The sequence below is a fragment of the Opisthorchis viverrini genome (genome assembly GCF_000715545.1).
Source record: "Opisthorchis viverrini unplaced genomic scaffold opera_v5_2, whole genome shotgun sequence".
Lineage (NCBI taxonomy): Eukaryota > Metazoa > Platyhelminthes > Trematoda > Opisthorchiida > Opisthorchiidae > Opisthorchis > Opisthorchis viverrini.
Genome location: NW_008751658.1, coordinates 1001799 through 1022443, shown reverse-complemented (window position 1 = coordinate 1022443; position 20645 = coordinate 1001799). Strand labels below are relative to the sequence as shown.

The 20645-nt window shown below is 41.9% G+C and overlaps 2 protein-coding genes across 2 annotated transcripts in view; one reads left to right on the top strand and one right to left on the bottom strand.

Annotated features, from left to right (window-relative positions):
- Nucleotides 1–20645, top strand: part of T265_12471 (hypothetical protein) — a gene marked incomplete at both ends in the record, with an annotated part of 45358 nt that overhangs the window by 3346 nt on the left and 21367 nt on the right. Inside the window, 2 exons of the mRNA XM_009163995.1 lie at nucleotides 923–1219; nucleotides 18280–18372. Of these exons, the coding sequence (XP_009162259.1) occupies nucleotides 923–1219; nucleotides 18280–18372 (390 nt within the window). The remainder of the gene's footprint in view (nucleotides 1–922; nucleotides 1220–18279; nucleotides 18373–20645) is intronic.
- T265_00191 (hypothetical protein) lies at nucleotides 959–19732 on the bottom strand (the record flags this gene model as incomplete). Its single annotated transcript, XM_009163899.1, has 8 exons — nucleotides 959–1156; nucleotides 7816–7851; nucleotides 11389–11876; nucleotides 12004–12133; nucleotides 12871–12975; nucleotides 16442–16513; nucleotides 19273–19553; nucleotides 19582–19732. The coding sequence occupies 8 exons, from the start codon at nucleotides 19730–19732 to the stop codon at nucleotides 959–961; spliced, it is 1461 nt and encodes a 486-aa protein (XP_009162163.1).

Here is a 20645-nt window from a genome sequence, read left to right as displayed (position 1 = left end):
AACTCAAACCGTCTGAATATTTCCTATAAATTTCCGGCTGAACATCCCTAGCTTCCAGGCCACATAGCCGGCCTGTTATTCGTTAATCAATATTGCTTCCAAGTTTAAGGCTTTCCAATTAGTCATGAGCGTTCGGTTTTCACTTACAGGAGTTGTGAGATGTGAGTTATCCGCACACTGACCGATGTTAGCTTTGAAAGTCGAGGATTTTGGGTACGCAGGGCAAGTGAATGCCACATGTGCCGATTGTAACAAAGAACAAATGTTTTCCCATTCACTTGTTCCCTTGGGCGAATTTGCTTTTTGCTACTCTGATGCCCATTTTATCTCCCACTATAGGTTTCTATTTCATTTTTTATTATTCCCTTTGTGGGCAACCGGCAGATAGGAGAATCTGATTGGTTCGAAATGCTCTCCAAGTGTTTTGATGTGGCTGGCTGATTTATTCACCCGACTTAACGAACCGATTGATCATCCACCCAGTTTTTCCCAATGATCAATCGTTCCCTTCCCAGTGCAGCAGTTGTTAGCTGCTATGGCCACTACTACGGCAAGCAACCGGCATTTGGAGAGTTGCACTCCGATTGGGCAAAGTTGCTACTCCCTGATTGGTCCGTTTCGCACGTTCATTTCACGCCGCTGTCAGCAAGGTCGGACCCACCAGTTAGTCATTCGTACAGCGTGTCAGTCTTGTTACACAAGAGAGCGACAGAAATGATGTTAATTCAACTTCTCAGCAAATAATTTCCACTGCATAGTAGTTGAACACCAGGCATGAGCTCCAAGGAACTTGCCTATGTCGTCACTTTTATTTTGCATCTTTTCTTCGTCGTTTGCGTTGATTTAAACCCGGTGGACACAAGCGTCCCATTTGTGTTAGATTCAAACCCATGTATATTGGATCCATCCATTTGTTTTCAAGTTCCTTCCGCACCACGGAACCTGCGATTAAATCAACTCAGGCGAGCTCTTCCTCCCGGTGTAAAAGATCCGAAAGCAGCATTCGCAGTTTTGGAGCTTGCATGGGATCCACCAGAAAGAAGTCATGGTGATCTTCGCGGCTACCAAGTTTCCCATCGCCTGGTCGGACCACCAGAGGCATTTTCTCCAGCCTCTTCGGACGGCGACGGTGGTTTAGCAGTTGAAGTAAAGCCACCTAAACCAATCAGACGAAATGTGACGCAAACTGCTTACACATCCACAATCTCGGATGGAATACGTAAGCACATTGGTTTTTGGGCTGCTTACACCACGAATAGAGTTTTCCATCAGATATTAGATAGATTCGCCTGTAAAGGACACCAAACATGTGGATTTTGCATGTAACCACTTAAGGCGACCCGATCGATTAGGTTTTACACGACTTCTTGGTGTTCAAAACATTAGCCGGGTCGAACGGACATAATACATAAACCAATTAGCCCATGAAACAGCATGCTGGATCGCTATGAGTTATCGTAGTGAGTTCATGATTTTTAGTTCTTCAGTGTATCTTCAAGTTCATTCGTTAGTAACAAACTTCCGCCATCAGCTAGCCACACATTGCCACATGTTTTACAGCCGGCTGTCGTACGGTTTTAAGTTTTTTATAAAGCATAGTTATCTGAGGTAGACCTCAGTGAGAGCATCATGACTTCACTCTAATTTCAATCGTTATGTAAGCTTGTCAACCTCAGCTGACCAGGTTTTGTAGGACCTGATAAGACAATTTAAGCTTTGTATGACACTGGATGTCATTCACATGGTGCTAGCAGCACGAACTTGGCTTTCCCCAGCACATTTTTGTACTGACATGGTGGTCTACGATGCTTTCCACCATGAGAATTCTTTATTAAATTAATTTCACAAAATATCTGCTACCTTGCCGAGTTACTCTCGAGGATCTTGAAGGCATACCATTATATTTTCAAACGTCCAAAATCCTGAACACATATTTCTTAAACAGTAAGTTAGTGATGGAAACACCAGAAAGTTCAAAAATGTGATAATGATCGAAATATTTTGGTTGATTATTGTTTAGGCCTTTTAGAAAATTGAGAAGAGCTATCACTTTACTTGCGTGACGTACCTCCAAATGGATCACTGCATCTCTCAGGAATCTATATACCTAAACCATCTACACTTTTACAAAAGGAAGAGATATTTATGCATAAGTGGGTCTTATTTCTTCGAGGGAATGCTACATCAAAAAACACCCGACCAATGACACTTTTGTACACGATGCCAGGGGTTGGTCATATTTCGGAGGAGGTTATCTTCTAAAATTTCCCTCCATAAAGCACTTTATCAGCGCACTGTGTAATGATTTGTTCGAAGTTGTAATTTCAGGGAAAAGGAGCGATGATATCCTAACTGAAGAACTAAGGAGGCACTAAGCTAGAAAGTTTGAAAACCGCTGATTTTCGGTAAGTGTAGTATGACCAACAGTCAGGCCAATGTGTAGATAGTCAAGTTTTCCGCTGAGCTTTTCAGCCACGTTGCACGCGTCTCCTCACCCATGGAGGCGACACCACTATTGTGCCCTTTTGGCATTCACCATCACCAACACAACGACCCGAGTGACTAACATTTTCTTCCCAATCCAACCATTTCGGGCGCGCAACACGCAAACACTCTCGTTGCTGAGAAAATTTCGTCTGTAAGCAGGCTTCTCCTAACTATAATTCCTCCAAGAATCCTTGAGCACAATTCACAGCCCAGTGTGAAACCGTCCGGATATCCCAGGATAAGACGATACAGTATAGGTATGGTCAAAATAATGATAATTGATGTCAGTGTGTATTCCATCAAAAGGGTTGCCATTTTATCTTGATAAAATGGCTAAATTCACAAGTTCTATTTTCTCCGGATGAAAAGTAAAGCAGCTTAAAGAAAAATGACAAACTGTACTTAAGTTACACGGCATAATCGCGATCAGCGCCTTACTACTTTCTTGTCTTCATTGATGGGTTTAATGTACAACCTCAATGAAGTTATTTAATTTCCTGCTGAATTTATGGATTCAGAAAAAAGCACCTCAACTTCGCATTGATCTCCAGGATTCTTTTCTGGCTGCATGAAATCTTAATGTCCCAATGCTAAATTTACTTTGATTCGTCTCNTAAGTTACACGGCATAATCGCGATCAGCGCCTTACTACTTTCTTGTCTTCATTGATGGGTTTAATGTACAACCTCAATGAAGTTATTTAATTTCCTGCTGAATTTATGGATTCAGAAAAAAGCGCCTCAACTTCGCATTGATCTCCAGGATTCTTTTCTGGCTGCATGAAATCTTAATGTCCCAATGCTAAATTTACTTTGATTCGTCTCGTCAAATTAATCAACACAGCCAAGCCATGCGCTTACTATAAGAGCATCCATTTGACTTACCCTATAGGGGACGGTCCTAAACAGATTTGCCCGCGGCACAAGAATACGTATCATTTAACAAGATCATGCTAACAGTTCTCTGTGATTGATACTGTCCGGACAAACTTCAAAGAACCGTCAGGCAACTGGTTTTGAAGAGCCAGCCGCATCAAGGTTTTCAATAGAGATTTGTACCTGAAAGGTAAATATCCGAACTCCGGACTACTCGTGTGTTCCGACCGGGCAGCGGCGGATGTCCAATATAGCAAATTAGTAAAAACGGGGACCCTTTTATAGCCATTCTGAAACGACAACATTTTTGGTTGCTTTCAAGCCTTGAGCACATAAGACGATCTGGTGCGCTGGCCTATAAGATAAAAAAGCTAGCCAGTTACATTGCAAATCTAGACTTTGAAGAGGGTTTTGAAAACCCACTACCCCAAAGGTTGCTGAGAATTATTCGGAAGCCTTGCGAGGGGCCTCCTTCAAGAAAACACGCAGTTAAACCTCGAATATAGTACCGACTGCAATACGAGGCGTGCTGTACAGCACTTTTAGTTGAAGAATATCAGAAACAAGACATCGAGTCGGGTTCATTTAAATCCTCTGTTAGAACCAGATTCGTGATCATCTTAGTGTATTCTGCAGTGAATTTGACATTTTGCTTGAACTAGCCCTGCTATCGTCAAGATTACTTTGGTCTAGAGAGGCATTCCACTATTCCTTCAGAGGCTTTGTGGTTTTATCGTCCATATAATGCATTTCAGTTTTGCAAATGTGAAAGGTTTACGTACGTAGGATGGTTTTCGATCGCCTGGGTGTGGCAGTAGGAATGTAAGATAGACGGAGCACGGAAAAAACATTTGGAAAGTAATAATACGGAGCAGCAGACAGGCCAAGAGACACAACACTGACTCTGTTTGCTCGACACCAACATCGTGGTGAATATCTTCAATCATTTATGTGGGGAGTTTTTGACGACTGAACCCAGTGACGACATGTACCAGAGCAGCCAAGACCCTTTGATATGTTCATCATTCTCCGTCTAAATTTCATAGGATGTCCACCTTGAGTCATCTTTAAATCAGAACTTGACTCAACAAACAGGACATCGTGAGGCGAGTGACCACCTAACATACGAAGCAAAGTCCGCGTAGTTGGCACAGCCAACTCAACAGGATGATTGGACCAGCAGTCGGTTTTTTTGCTGAAGCAATTCATCGCACTTCAGAATTGCTCACATGATGTTCCCACAGTCTTCTTTTAGTGCCTCACATACACCGGTCGCAGAAGGTGGGCAATCTCTTATATTAAACGCAAGACGACCAGGTTTATCAGTCAAGAAGTGAGACTGGATGCAATGCAGCATTTCACCGACAAGCTTATTTTAAGTTAACCTCAGAGGTGTCTAAGTTGAAAGAAATCAGAATCGGCATTTACGATTGTACAATTTACTTCGACGGTAATACTACCCTTGAAAGTGATAGAAGTACATGATTGGTAATTTAGTTCAATAATTCAGATGGGTTTGATGCCACAACCAGCTTAGTTGGTCCGTTGGACCAGCCTTATGATAAAGCTTTGCACTTTGGAAGTCCAAGAGGATACCAAATCGATATTAATAATATCTGTATTGTTTAGTGAGTTTAGTATTTGGATGAAAGTTGAACCAAGTAGTACAGTAGCGTCCGCATGCTCCAAGTCTTTAGGATCTACACAGGGGAGAAGCTTTACGCCACAGATAGAAGACAGCGAGCATTTCTCCGACGAATCGTTCGATTTTAAAGTAGAGGGAAAAAGTTGACAGAAGGCAGTGAATAACAAAGTGGTAAATAGTCTGCTTAGGAATTGGTAAAAAACCACGGGATTTTGGACTCCGCACTAGTGTTCCAAAAGGATTGTTTCAACAAGAAATCACCGTCTATAATAAAATATCGTGTGACCTGTCTCAGTATTCTATTCCATATGGTTTACAGGGGCCAGGAAAATCGGTGTTCACGTATGTACCGAAGATTTATCCTTTTGACAAACAGAAGTGGTCAATAAACAAATGATCACCGAAATCGCCAGCCAGAACAGGAATATCTGTGTCATCGGCTATCCGAAGGATTCTCGAACGTTTTTTATATAGAAATTATTTGGCACCATGAGTGCCGTATGTTGTAAGCAAAAAGAGTAAACGCTTTCCGAACAGACCCAGCCAGTTTGGCTCCTCACAGTTAGTCATTCACATAAATCGAATCGACAGGGAGATCTCCCAGTGTCATACCAAAAGCTATTTCCCTACCACTGAGACAATTGTGAGCCTCTCTGTGGTCACATGACAACTGGGACGTAGCCCGTGCACAAACGGAACTGGTTTGGGCCGAGTACAGGGGCACGAATTGAGTAAAGACCTTCAAAGACACAGCACACATCAATCTTTAAAGGAGAAGATTTATGGGTGAAGGAGGTCTGCTGATCTTTTTGACAGAATATACAGATATACTGAACAGATTCCTTGGTAGTACTGGTGAATACCCGGCTTTCTTTTGGTGATAGATGACACGGACCCCATGCCATCAAGCAGTGAATGAGATGAATCGGTGTGTAAAAATGTTACTCTATTTTTCACGGTGAATCAACTCGCTCAAGCGAGAAGCTGTGAGTAGGAATTCCCTGTCTTTGGTCAACTGGGTCAGCCACCATGAAACCAACAAACACTGCCTTGCCTTATAGACAAATGATGGATTTTGGAGCGACAGCATAAACAAGATTTATGGAATGAGCGTTTTTCCTACCCAACCTTTGAATAAATGCGTATCCTTTTCTCGGAAAACTACGGTCATCCTTAGCAAATTTACTTGGTGATTATCCCTTCATTTGTTGCAACTTAAATTTTACGATTCAGTTGCCGCTGATTACTCGGTTTCATGACCGTCAGTGTAATTTTACTTATCAATCTACATTAGAACTTACCTTAGTATCTATGTGATGCAAGGGTAATGTGTAGGCTTTCAGCTCACAGTTCCAGTCAGAAGACGGACGCCCATATGTGAAACGACAGAAAGGCAGTTTTCTATGTTGACTAATGAAATACTTAATGGCCTTTTTTCGGGAGAGATCTTCCCTCACATTCTCTGAAACTTCGCCTCTTTCGATCATCTACCACAGCTAACTTTTAGTTTACGAGCATTTCAGCTCAGATGTGCATTATTCACAGTCTGTGTGTCCAAACCCACATTTAACCCCGTAGCCCGCCACAAAACTCTTTCCAAAACAGACTGATTTATGACAAATATTCCACTCAGAAAATAACACAATCCAAAATTTTCTAGAACTCTGCTGACTATTTCCAACGGCTTTTCCAACAAAGGTACGAGCCCAACAATCGAAATATTCATCTTCGTTCTATATCTTTTTGTAGCGACTTTTCCTGCACTCCAGTAGGCGCTTTTTGGAACAACGCAATACTTTGCACCTAATCAAAGTGAAGCAAACCCTAAAATAAACCTGCTAGATCACGTGAACTTCACAGTGTATCACAGTTCACTTATCCTCTGGAAAACACTAGAGAGAGAAAACTGACTAGAATCTACACATAACTTTTGCTTACGGTTTAGTACATATTCTCTGATAATAATATGGCTTCTAAGTGAAATAAAATTACTGCGTTAACGAAATGTAGTTTGAAAGATCAAGGTCAGTACTATTGCGCCTTCTCAAAATATGTCAATTCAATCTGTAATAATATATTGCAATCAGAAACGCTCGGTGAATCGTGTGTGCCAGAATTTCTTCCAATAAGAAGGTGAGGAACTCAGGCGAAGAGGCACATTAGTAACTGTTTCCCCTGAATACTTCAATAAAAGCAGGGAAACTGTTGACAGATCAACCAGGAACTTTGAAATTCCGAGCTGCTTAAGTGTACAAGCATCGGTAGATATTAGGTTACTGGGAAAGGATGTTGGTGATAATGAACGAGCGGAAGAAATCGTATGAATGGTCCGCTCTCACTGTGCGCGCTAAGCGATTTGCTCCAGGAATGTGCTAAAAGTTAACTTAATACTGTGAACTACTTCATGATTTAACGGCCTCTTAACAGTACACAGACATGGTCCTCAAAGTGTATTTTGTCTTCTGCTCACTTCGCTTGGATGAAACAGCAGACAGTGTTGTAAATAAGCTAAACAACAAAGGGGTGCGGGTGACAGTAAGACAACTACCTCATAACTGTTGAATGCGCCCAATGAAAGGACTCGTGCAAGTGTAGAACTTTAAGGCGCTACCGGTTGAATGCCACTCAAAGTTCCACAGTGCGGCTCTCTGTTTGTCCTTTAGGGGTTTAATAAGGTCATAACTGAGGTTTTTCGCTCTGTGGGACAACATTGCCGCATAATATCCGATTGGCTCACTGTAAGTGGCTCAAAACTGAAATCGTCTATGTGCCGATAAAGTAATCTGGTTGGCCAAAAATTGGGCTAACATTAGGACAAGATCTATGATTCGTCTGGGGCGAAACCTAAAGAACAAAATAAAAAATAAAGCAGTAAACCGTTGCCAAACCTCATGTACCTTGTCTCCCGCCTAATGCCAATCACGATACTGACTTGACAAATGAGTATATTTGTAACCTGATGATGAGTTTCCTGACCAACTAACAGACCGGGGGACATTAGCGAGTACAGATTACAAAAGAAAATCCCAAATAATCTTGTGTGTGTCCGGTGGCCACCGCAGAGAAATTTTAGTGTTGAACGAGCAAGAGCCCATTTTGCTTGCAAAGCAAATAGGTTCCCCAAGCAGCGATGAGGTTCAATTCTATGTTGGCAGCCGTCGAAGAACCCACGCTCTTGGTCGATATCCCTGTTTTTTTAGGGATAGTAGTGCAGAGTTTGAAAAAAATTTAGTGTAATAAGCTCCGGTTCTCTGTGTAACCTTACTCCAGCCAACTATTTGGCCATGAATATATAGTTCATGGAACGTCCGTGGTTCCTTTTTGGCTCGTAATTTGGTTAAAAGAAACGAACACCTTAAAACATAAACTAAAATGGCGGAATCAGTGGATCGGTAAGCCAATCAGCCCCATCAGCTTATCTTTGAATCAAGCTGATGGCGCGCATGGATATGGTTTATGCACCTAGGCTCAGTCGATATGCTTCTACAATTGCTCCATAGATTACCACGCATAGTCAAGCCGTACCACATAATATGCTTGAGCGTTTAAATTTAAGTAGCCTATTCAAAACTTATGGTGTAACGGTGTACACTACTAATGAGGCATGTGTGTAGTACGTGACCCTGTCGAAGCCGCACCGAGCGTCTAATAGGAGGATCATCAGAATCCGGGAAGCTGTGGACTAGGGTCGCGGAACCTGGGCAGTAATTGGCAAGGCCCAATGTTCGTTACCGGATGTTGGGGAAACGTCCATACAATTCAGGACGGTCAACGATCGAAAACAATTAACGGTACTCCGCCTCAGAAGTGGCATGATGCACCTGAAGAGCTGCCTAATAGATCAGCTGCTGCAGCCGACCCAACTGGGGCAAATGGACACCGGTGGCATGCACGCGATCTTTAAGCGGAGCAAGTGTGTAACGGCGTATACTACTGATGAGGCACGCGAATAGTCTGTTGTCGTGTCGAAGCTCCGCCCCCCTGTCTAATTGAAGGCAAAGTTTATTGCGGACCTTATGGAACTTTTCAGAATTAATTTACAACTGCTTTATGGTCAATGAATGTCCATGAAATCTCCAGAAGACGCGTGAGAGTGTGCAGTTTTTTTGAAAAATATGTGCAAATGAGACGTTTGCTTCCCTATCCAGTAGCTTGAATTTACTTAGTTGTTGTTTGCTAATAAATGACTGCTGCGAAGACCTTCGTCCTTTCATTTGACGCGGGGTGGAGCTACGACACGACCACAGATTACTCACATACTTCATCAGTGGTACTGCTAATAATACGTATACTTATTGCAGTATTAAAGTTTTCTGAAATGTACTGATGACAGCAAGGATATGGATCAATGTCAAATATATATGCACGTAAGCAAAGCATCGTTCTACACAAATGAAAAGGTTCACCTTACTGCTCACGATGTTACTTTTATTGTGAACTTGTCCATTTTCTGGAAAGCTAGATGATGAAAATACTGTAAAGTAAAGAACTCAGGAATGCAAAATCCCCTTAAGTTGCGTTGTGTTCGCAAGGACTTGAAGATGTCAATTAACACTACGAATAATGTGTCATCTGGTACAACCTTGTGCAATAAGTGTCCCTGTAGCGTGGCTGTTTGCAACAAACTTGCCCACCTACTCACAAAATTACCCTGTTGCCAGAGCCATATCTTCGCTATTAGTCATCCGTATCTACTCCGTACAGTCAGTTAAGCCGAAACTTCTATCTGCTGGTTACAAAACATACGAAGATTTAGTAATTCCCCGCGTATGCAAGCTCTCCGCGAATCTCCACCGAAAATGACCAATTTTCATGTGGATCAGCGAAGCGATGCGGAGGAAAATGGCACCAATTTTCCTTACATCAGTCATAAGGTGAAGTTTGAGATACCTCAGTCTTTAGAACACGAAGCTACTGACATAAGTGACCCATGGCTCAAGCCTAACCCCCTCATATCGACTGCCTGTGCCTAGGCTTGCGCGAAATTGTAGTATTGTAGCCCTCATACGTGTACATCAAAAGTATGCTACAACTTAATGATCCGAATACCTACGGAGCTTACTAGGCAGGCCATAAAATTAATGCATCTGATTGTGGCTGCCCTTCGTCTGTCCACCTCTGGCATGTACCACTTTTCACTGCAGAGGCACTAGAACCATATGAAGCAGAACCCTAAAAATTCCCTCTCTTCATTTACTGATAATTCCTGTGAAAACTTGTATCCCAAAAGTTCCTGAAACATTATCAGGACAAATCTAACGATGGGGGTAGCAGAGAAATGTCTCAGCAAGAAAGTAGCACACCGCATCGCCTCTCACATTAGAATTACAAACAAATTTCATAAACTCGGAGGCATCTTGGAAGCTAAATCTATCTAATCTGGATATCACTTGCTCTTGGAACTTCCATAACCACTAAAAAACCTCGATTTAGAAAGATCTGGTCATTTCTTAAATAGGGCGCAACGGCAATTATTTTCGAACCATCTTCCGTAGATCCGTGCTTTGGTGAAACCTGCTACTTTCCGAAACCATCTTATCCATCTGCCCTTGTACAGAAAGCCTTCTTTCTTTTTTATCTGTTACGATTTCTATGAGTTTTGTGGCCTAGCCTATCAGAAAATCTTCATGGATCCTTTGCTTTTTGATGAAACCGGAATGACGCTTCTACTGAAGCATCATACTTGGGTGAGTGAGTTTTTCAAACACCCTTCGGAACCACGTCGTAGAGCAATTCGTCCGACCTGTCTTGTGCATGGCACATTACGAACTGACAATGACCGCTTTCAATCCGATCAGAGAATAGGCAGTTAGCCGGTTTCATAAGCTCAAAATTCTTTGCATCATCTCCGAAAACAAATATCTTGACCCAGTTCAAAATAAGCTGCAACGCTGAGAAGCAAATTTCTGACTTAAAATAAGGTGTAAGCCAAAGTTTTCGAAAAAGTTTGGTGATTTATTGCTTGGTAACGTTTCGCTTTTGACACAAAAGCTTCTTCAGGCCAAGTGACTAGGCTCTGAGATTGGTCGAGATTTAAGGCGGAAGCTAAATCTCTGTTGGGTATCGGCCGAGGGATTTTAGTGTGTTAGACTGGTTGAACAAGTGTTGGGTCGGTGGGGAAACCCACATGTGTTTGGGTCCAGCCTAAAGTCTAGTTCTTTTGGTTTGGTTCATTTGATGGTTCCTCTTGAACTTCGTTTGAACCTTCTGTCAGTATGTGTGGGTGAGCTAGTGCCAAGAAAGTTGTGTAAGAGGAATGCTGTGACCTTTGATCGGGTTGCGATTCCCACCCCCAGTTTTTGCTAATGATTCCACGTGGACTGACAACCACGTAGTCACGTGTCAACTCGGCTTATCTAAGACCGCTTTCCATACGCTCACCAGTTCCACACCCTCGATTCTATTCACACTATGATGGTTAGTAATTTCCACCGCCTCGGCTATCAGCCGCTGTGGTGTGAATCGCAGTCCCCGTCTTAAAACTTCAACATTCTCCAGATCCATTCTATGTCCCGTGTCTAAGGCATGTACCACCATCGCTGGGCCATTGACCAGCTTTTGGCATTCTTCTGCATTCCTTGTTGGTTCTTTTATCCTTCTTTTATGCTCATCAATTCTGGTGTGCAATTCCCTAACAGTTTGCCCTATGCAAACGGCACACTCGTTGCAGTTAATTTTATACACACAGTCCCCAGCCCTTTCAACCGGCAAGGGATCTTTCAATTGCGCCAAAACTGAGCGTAGCGTTTTTCCCTTCTGAAAAGCTACTCGAATGTTGGCTAAGTTTAACAACCTTCGAATAACGTCCGATGTTCCTGTTTTATATGTAATGATTGCTGTGCCAAACCATTCTTCACTGGGTCTAGATACTGGAGTCAATATCTTTCTTAGTTGACGCTAATTCAAACTCACTTGTTATCCCATTTCTTGAAGTTTGTTGGCAATCTCAATCTGAGCTGCCGTTCTGTTCATCTCTTCTGTGCACAGCGCTCTAACTCAACGAAACATCGATGAGAAAATACTGGCGTACACAAACTTTGGGTGTGCTGATAAACAGCTTAAGATGGTTCCTGTGTCTCTTGGTTTCTGGTAGATTGTACTTTTCAATTTCCCACCAAGGTGTCAGCTATATGTGCCAAATTACATACGTGATTCCCTAAGCTTCCGCTTTTTTTTACAAAATACCCTTATTATACTTGCTGTTTTAGAGATGGCATGAGTCAGATAGTTTTCAGTTTGTTTACTGTTGCATAAATACAGGTACCTATGGAAGTTCAAAAATTACTTGGCTCCTATATGAGGGTGTGGAGAAAGCTGAATTTCCCATGGTGAGTTTCCTAAACCGTGCACTCAGCATGCTATGAAACTAGTGCACCAGCACGGTACGCTCGCGAAATAACAGTCTGACTTGTTCTGACTGGAGAGACACGGATGAAAGCATCTGGATAAGACCTGCGTTCGCGATTCATACTGATGGATCCAAATTCTGCCCGTAAATGTCGACACGTTGCACGTCACCTAATCCTCTCTACCAGCTTGAGTTGCATTCAAGGTCTAACGCAGTTGTATGTTTTCTATTGAGCAAAACTGCGCACGTATACTGACGAGGTTCAACTTTTGACCAAGTTAAAAAAAGTCACGAAATAAGTCTGAAACTGGCATAAGATATCACCATGGAACATTGGGTATTGGGTATTTGGCGCCCGAATCTACTAATAACCCATAGAACATTAACACTGTAAGAATTTCCTGGAGGTAGAAGGTGTGAACAAGCAACTTTCTGTATTTCTTTAGGAACTGCACTCAAAAATTGGACTTAAAAGTTTGGTCGTTAGCTGCACTTTTCCTTTCTATATGAACTACGTTTCTCGCAACTTGTTCCTGAGCATTACACGGGCTAGTGCATGCTGCATAAGTGGCGCATTTGCTGTTACAGAAGACATTTTCTTCTCTGGTTACTGCAATTTGCTGAAAGAGAAAAAAATGGTAATATGGGCAGATCAGTTTAAGCAAAAGTGATCGTTATCGCTTAAGCTGCTGTCGACATATGAGCTATCAAGGCACCTGATTTGCATAAATTCTGTGGGAAAGCGGTCTGCTCATTTTCATCAGACAACATGTTATATCCTTTCAGTCCGTTGGGCAGACGGAACTTGATCCTTGGCGTCTGCGTTCGTGAACGCCAACGCTGTTTGTCCCCAATGAATACATTATAAAATGTAATTTCCACAAACCCATTATTTGTTGCAGAATTCATAGTCATTTTAAAGTATTTCCGCTTGCGAGGAATGAAAATTCAACTATTTTATTTCGTGGCTTGATGAAATTTGATAAATCCAGTGGTACTCACAGAGAACATCAACCTTGAGTGGAGACTTGAGGAGCACTGTGCGGCATTGTCATATTTTCAACATTACACTAGCACTGTACATTATAAAATGATTTGAACCCCAATCCCACCAAAATAAAAAACCTACTCGTGAGGTAATTGTCCACTGGCTGTATGGTCACGTTTCACTTATTACTTGGGTTGTTACTCAATCACAAAATTGTAGCCCATGATTTGAATGCACAGGCCTGAGTGAATTCTCTACCCATAAGTAGAATAAATCAACTAAAATAGAATGAAGTTTGTGGGGCTTATAAATAAGTAAAATTAAAGGTTCTCCATTACACTCATACTATAGAGAAACCACGAGCAGATCAGGAAAAAAACAAGGTACACCACGTTCGAATCTTCAAGCCCAAAAGTCGTCTCACTGCGTGATGTGAATTGGATGATGAGTGACATTCCAACCTTTCTAAGTGCTAGCAAAGCAAACCACTGATCAGCTTCCAATCATGGCCGAACGGTTTGCTTCTCAGCTACTAGCAGGGAGACTGCGAGTTCAATTCGCCTTGGCGATCCATGAGATATGCACGGCCGATGATTCCCAACACAAATGAAATAGCTGCAATGTACTTTGCAGTTTTTGACAACGAAAAGCATGATTTGGTTGGAACTGCTAAAATAACGTGACATACTTTACTAATTGTTTTATAGCAACCAATGTTTCGTTCGTACCTGTAGAATATGACTAGGTTATACGTCGGAAAATACAGAATCGCATATTTTACACTATCTTTATCCTCCAACCTGCGTTGTTGGTGTCACGTCTATTGAAGAATAAAATTAATGTGGCCAGCCTCGCGCGTGATCGGGTTTGCTGTACCATTGCTAACATGCTTTACGTCACCCTATTAACAGGTTCCTTCGGATGTTAGTGATAGGTTCGAATCAAACACCTATCTGGTGGTCCTAATCTATGGTTCTCATCTCTGCAGCATAGAATGATTGAAATATATAAAGCACTGATCTGACTGCATATTTGCGAAACTCGACAACACTCATAAGGTATGGGCAAACAGGTTATCTGTATCCAGAGAAGTATGTTAATGTTCACCGTTAAAGTCTCTGATAAGAATTGGCTCTGTACATACAGTACGACCAATCTAATAGGTGTAACATTTTGTGTAAGAATTCACAACAATGAATTAAGATAGGTGATTGACAACAGATCGGCTAATCAGGGGTTGAAAGTATGGTTTTATTGTATCGCCCGTTATCCGAACTCTTTATACACTTTCTCAGCCACAAAAGATTTGACAGATGCGTCAGCTGTCCGACTCTCCAGAACTTGATATACACGGGTGTGTATATATATACCTCGTAATACTTAAGAAAACGGTGTCAGCGTAGATTCCCAAAAATAACGTTTTATTGCCATCAGAGCGCATCTATCCTTTTTCAACGTGCTAAATATCAGTTTTGGAAGAAAATGTTGGGGAACCTAAGCGAGTTTGTTTTGTTTAAGGCCATAGCATATAACTACATTGAAAGCCAATTGCGAAGAGATTCTTGGAGTGTTATCTAAAAACAAACACCTCTTAATGTGTATATGACATTACAGTTGCCGCAGTTAAGAGATGCTGTTGCAATTTCTTGGCCGCTGAGGTATGTTTAGGTACCAAGTTCGACAGGGTTGTTTAGTTCATGAGCGGTTATAGGGTTCTTAGCTAGAGCTCTAGGAGATCTCTTCAATGTGTAACGGAAATAGACACCCTAATACGAAATATTATAGATGCGTTACCATTATATTCTATCGGGAAGTTCGAATGGCATAAGACTTGAGGATTTAACTTGTAGTTTGCATAACATTCTGCATGAAAATGAAGTTAACATGGGTCAGTAGAGCGACTTATACCAAATTCTGCTTCCAATGTTTAGGTTTGAAAAGCAAAAACTACATTTATGTGTGGTTGGAAATGGGTGCCATTTGAACAAAAATTAGCCTCCTTCATAACTCACCACCTAAGAGGCAAAGTAAAATGAGGTTTTGCATATTTATCGATTCAAACTCACATTTAAAAACATTCACATACCATGGCAAATTTTAGGTTTCGCGTTCTTTAAGTACTTTCTATTGTAGAAATAACTGATGAATGGTAAGATTGCGCCAACAATTAGGTGCTAAAAATGGACGTTTCTTGTTTCTCTTCAGAAGGACACATTTGTGCACGGCGCGGACTAACCGAACGTCCATCAATTTCTTCTTAAATGTCACTAGACTTTATTAAGTGATCATAAGTAAGACGGGATAATAATGTCAAACCCTAAAGTACCGTTTTATTGTGGCTCCCAAAGTCGACCAATTTATAGTCTGTGTAAGCCAATAGTCACGAAGAGAAGCTGTTTTATCTTCCAACAAACAACATCATATTCCAAAAAAGCCATCATTTATCACCTGGTCCTATGGCCGCTGGTCGATTTAGCAAACATCACCAGTGACTAGTTTTTCGGGGTCACCTGACCCATAACCAATGGCTGCACCAGAGCTATCAATAATTTGGTACGCTAACGCCGTTTCAGTCGTTTTGGCGGATCAACCCTCTAAAGCGAATTTTTTGTCACTTTAGGAAACTTAATTTGATCAAGATCTCCCGGAGTAATCGAGCGCTGTGTTACAAATGCTTAATTGTGGATAACAGGTGCATCATTTGAGACCTCTTTGAAAGCGATGACGTGAAAAAAAAAGATTTTAGTCAATGACACCCGGATGGAGATTTTGCTCAAATGCAGTGACGTACGTATCAGGAACCCTTCCATATCGATCGTGACCACAACTACAGTTAATATGGCATCGGCAAATTTACAAAAACCAGGCGGTCTTTTAAAGTTCGTCCATCGTCCCACCTTAGGATCCCCTAAGTTGAATTAAATTTACCGGGTCCAAAGTAGGGAAAGAATACGCTTGATCTGTTGGAACATTGCATAAATCACATAAATGTTTTTCAGTGTTGTGATTAAAACAGGACGGAATACCTACCTATGCGTGATGCGCAAGAGCTAGTTTGTCTCATTACGATAAGCATCACCTCATCTAATTAAACTGACCATGAGGTCAAATACACCACTTCGAGGAATCAATGCGGCCTTTACCATGGACAGGGTGACATGCGTAGAAAACTGAAGAGTGTAGAAAACAGAGTATACTTATTGGTAGTATGAGGAGATTCGAGAATTTCTGTGGTGATTTCGTTCCGTACTTGAAGCCAATCCATCCTGAAAAGCCGAGAAGCACTGTACAGATATTTCATCCCTATTGGGAATCATCAACAGTGTGCATCTCACGAAACTCCAGACAATCTCGAACCAGCGACTTCCTGGCCACGGGTGGCTGATCAGCGGTGTGATCAACTCACAGACAGGATAGAGCGCCGCTCATCCTCCACTCACAAAATCCACATCCAGTGTTCACAGGTATTGAAAAAACGATATGACTCTGCCAAGCAAATCACAAGCATTAATGACACATTCATTGCGAATTCATTGAGATGATGGTTGAAAAGCCCAAGTGGATACAGGAGGAAAGTGTTTAGATAAAACGAGAAAAGAATCGCACTTAATGGGGTGACGGGTGTACCATAGTAGAATGGCGCCGAGAATCTCATCGCCAGTGACCTACCTATTCAAAACTATATTGACTTCCTCTCTGTTTGGTCGTATAGGGATAGATGAGATTCCGTGGTACGGGAATTGATATGCACAGCAGTGATGATGAATAGTGATGGCGGGGAAAATATTGGAAAAGAAGCAGAGTTTGATAAAAGTGGACATTGGTTACATACATAAAGCACACAACAATTATCATCCAGATTTTGCATTTATTTCCGATAAGAAGATTATTTTTTAATATAAACGTCCATCTCTGCGCTTCTATTTTCCAAACTATGATTATCACACCACAATATCCACACGCTGGACAGACTGTTCGCTGTCCGAACTGGAATTCCATAGGAATCTTGGTGAAAAAAACGCATGAGTTAGCAACACATCCTTCACCCTCAAAAGGTTATTGAAGAAATTGTTGAGCGCTAGAAAATACAGAAAAGGCTTTTTGTCAAATCTGAAATCAGGTATAGCCTAATTATTTGTTCTATTAGTTAAGCAAAAAGAGCTTTTTTACTGTAATTTTTTGGTATTCTTTCTTCATCTACATAAAAGTATGACCTATCGTGCATCCATAGCTTGTTGTGATATTCATACGCAAAGTAGTTTGTATTTGGTAATCACCTGTGTCTATCTAGACTGGCCAGGGATTAGAAGTACTAAGCCGAGAGGGAATGGAAAGGAGAGATAACTAACTTAAAAATCATGCTGAGTAATCACGCGTCTTTTCTTACGAACCGCAACTTACCTGTTTGGAATATCTAAGTCCCAGGACAAAACCAGGAAGAACAATGTTTAGGGGGATCAAGAGAATAGGGGGCTGATAATTTGTTTTGCTATCACAAAACTATCGTCTACTTAGAAATATTAGAGGATGAACTGTCCAATAAAGAAACTCGGTAGACAGGTCCTTGGCTCATAAAGAGGTGTAAAACAACGGATTCAGTCGAAAGTTCCTCCACGAAATCATGATCTGAAAATGAAATAATTTAAAGAAAATTATATTTTTGTGGTGTCGGTATAATCTGTTTAACGTAAAACATTGTTTAAATCTCATATGATTTTTACTCACTATCTTTGTTCGGCGATTCCAATACATTTGTTACCTGACGAACACCAAGTTTGATAACAACCAAACCCTGCTACAGATTCTTATTTTAGCGTATATTTTCCAATACCACCAAAATCTAAGTAGATTTCGGCAGTTACAGGCATTTGACCAAAATCTGTTTATCGGTTTCGGAAAAAATTTCCAGCACCACACTTTTTATTCTTGATTTCAGAATTTGGACGTGTGTACCAGTTTGAGGTTGCAGCATTCAATGGAGTGGATTTGGGGCTGCCAGCGCAACTAAACGTCACAACACCCGAAGAAGGTACGTACTGGACGTGCTGCATGAGTGGCGATATCAGGTCCTAAACATTGTCATGCTAGCCCAATCTTTTGGCAATTTATTTTCACTGTTAAGCTTTCTAATCGCTGCTTCTGGTATACAGTGTTTAATACTTAGAGTATTTTTAACACATCTTGCATCTTACAAACGTAAACCTTACATTTCACATAATGATGCTGCTAGTTGCGCCATAATTAGTGTTAAGGTGGCAAACGGCCAACTGGAGTTTAAAGCATTTACCGTATCCCCGTGTGAGCCCAGCAGCTTAAAAATCGCTGAAAAAGGGTTATGGAACCGTTGTACGCTTTTTGCGTATGTTGCTGTAGGAACGAAACTTCTTAGTTAGTGCAAGATATTAATTCTGATGTAAACAAATATTTACACCATTCTCACCTTGTTACAATTCCGTTGAGCCATGACAAATCACACTCAGAGAGACCGCAGCCTGGAGATCTTGAGCTTTATTCAACTTTCCGAATTTCAGAAGGCTGCGCTATCACCAATTAACAACAGTTAGCAAGACATCTTTGAGCTGGATGAAACTGTGATGCCTGTTACGGTGAGCAACATAAGTAAACAAACAGGGAAGCATTCGCTGCTTTTCGAACAACCCAGCAGAACATGGCTGATCACCACCGAAGTGTCACTGACCAACAAAGAAGCTTTCAAATGTAGGGTAGACAACTTATTACAAAATTGTCAGCAAGTGAAGATAAGTAGCGTGCACGCTCAGTCAGATTTATTCCAAGGGTTATATCGAGTAATTCGAACACATAATTAAGGCTTGAATCAAGTGTTTTCGGCAACTCTGGTAAATTTGTGAGCATCTAAAACTTAATGGCCTCATCGTCATCATCATTCTTAGCTATAATAATCGCGTACTTGTCGTACAGTGGTCGTGGGTTCCACAGTTTCGTTCACCGTATTTCGGGGAGGTGAAGTAGTGAGATGCGCATCGGAGGAGGGAGCTGCTAAATTATTGCGTAAATACAGCACTGGGCTGTTATGTGAAGGAAAGGGAAGGAAGCTATGCATTGAAGGCAATAGCTTGGGTTCACGAGCATCATTGAGGGCGCAACTAGGCCATGTCTGATAATGTATCCAACCACTGATGTGGCCCGTCTCATGGTCTCCATCCCGGAAGACGACAGTGACCGGGTCAGCTGAGTTTGCTGGTAATGGCTTTTATACTTCTCTGCCAAGTCATTGTTTGACCACCTCTGGCTCGTTTCCACCCTTCACGTTGTTGTGTGAAAAGAGCCCTTCGAGGAAGTCGGTCGACTGGCATACGCAACACGTGGCCAAGCCAGCGCAACCTATGCAGTGTGATCAGTTCATCCATCGAGGTTAAGCTATTTCTCCCGAATACCGTTCGGCGAACTTCAGCACTGCTGATCCGGTGTTCCCATCAGATTCGGGCAATGCACCGAAGAAATCGATAGTCAAACACAAAAAGCTTTTGACGTCTTCGACAGTGGCCCGATTTCTGACCCATATAGAAATATGGAGCGCACCGCAGCATTGTAAACTCGACCCTTGACGGATTGGATGATTTCACGCCCACAGCACAGGTGACGCAGGTTCACAAAAGTTGCTCCGGCCTTCCCAATCCGGATGAAAATATCATCTTTCGCGAGACCACCGGGAGTGACACAGCTGCCCAGGTAAACAAATTTGTCTGCTACTACATTCGGTTCATCCGCAAGCATGAGGCTAGGGTTCGAGGCCACCCAGTCTAGCAGTAGCACTTTACACTTTGACGGTGTGAAGCGCATGCCGAACCGCCAGGCAGAATTATTTAGATTATTTAATATTGTTTGCCTTACCACGGGGTCAGATCCAAGAAGAGCTATGTTGTCTGTATACTCGATATCTGCGTAAGGACACCCGGGAGCACTTCGAACCCACAGGCATTAGAGGATGGTAGTGAGTCTTTCATAATCGCATCCATGATGAAGTTGAAGAGGGAAGGTGAAAGAGGACATCCCTGTCGAACACCTCTTTTTGTGGTGAGCTCAGGCAAGAGCTCCCCGTAGACCTTCACACGGCCACGAGAGTTGACGTACGGCGCCTTAAAAAGAGTCAAGAATTTATGGAGAACACCTTTGCTCCACATAATTTCAGCCTAATGATCTTCGACATGTAACACCCGGACAGCGAAAAGTGTCGACAGGAATTATAGTATAAGATACCAGCTGACCTCCATCTCAGTACAGGCTAGATGAAACCCATAACCAATGCATTGACCGTTGTGA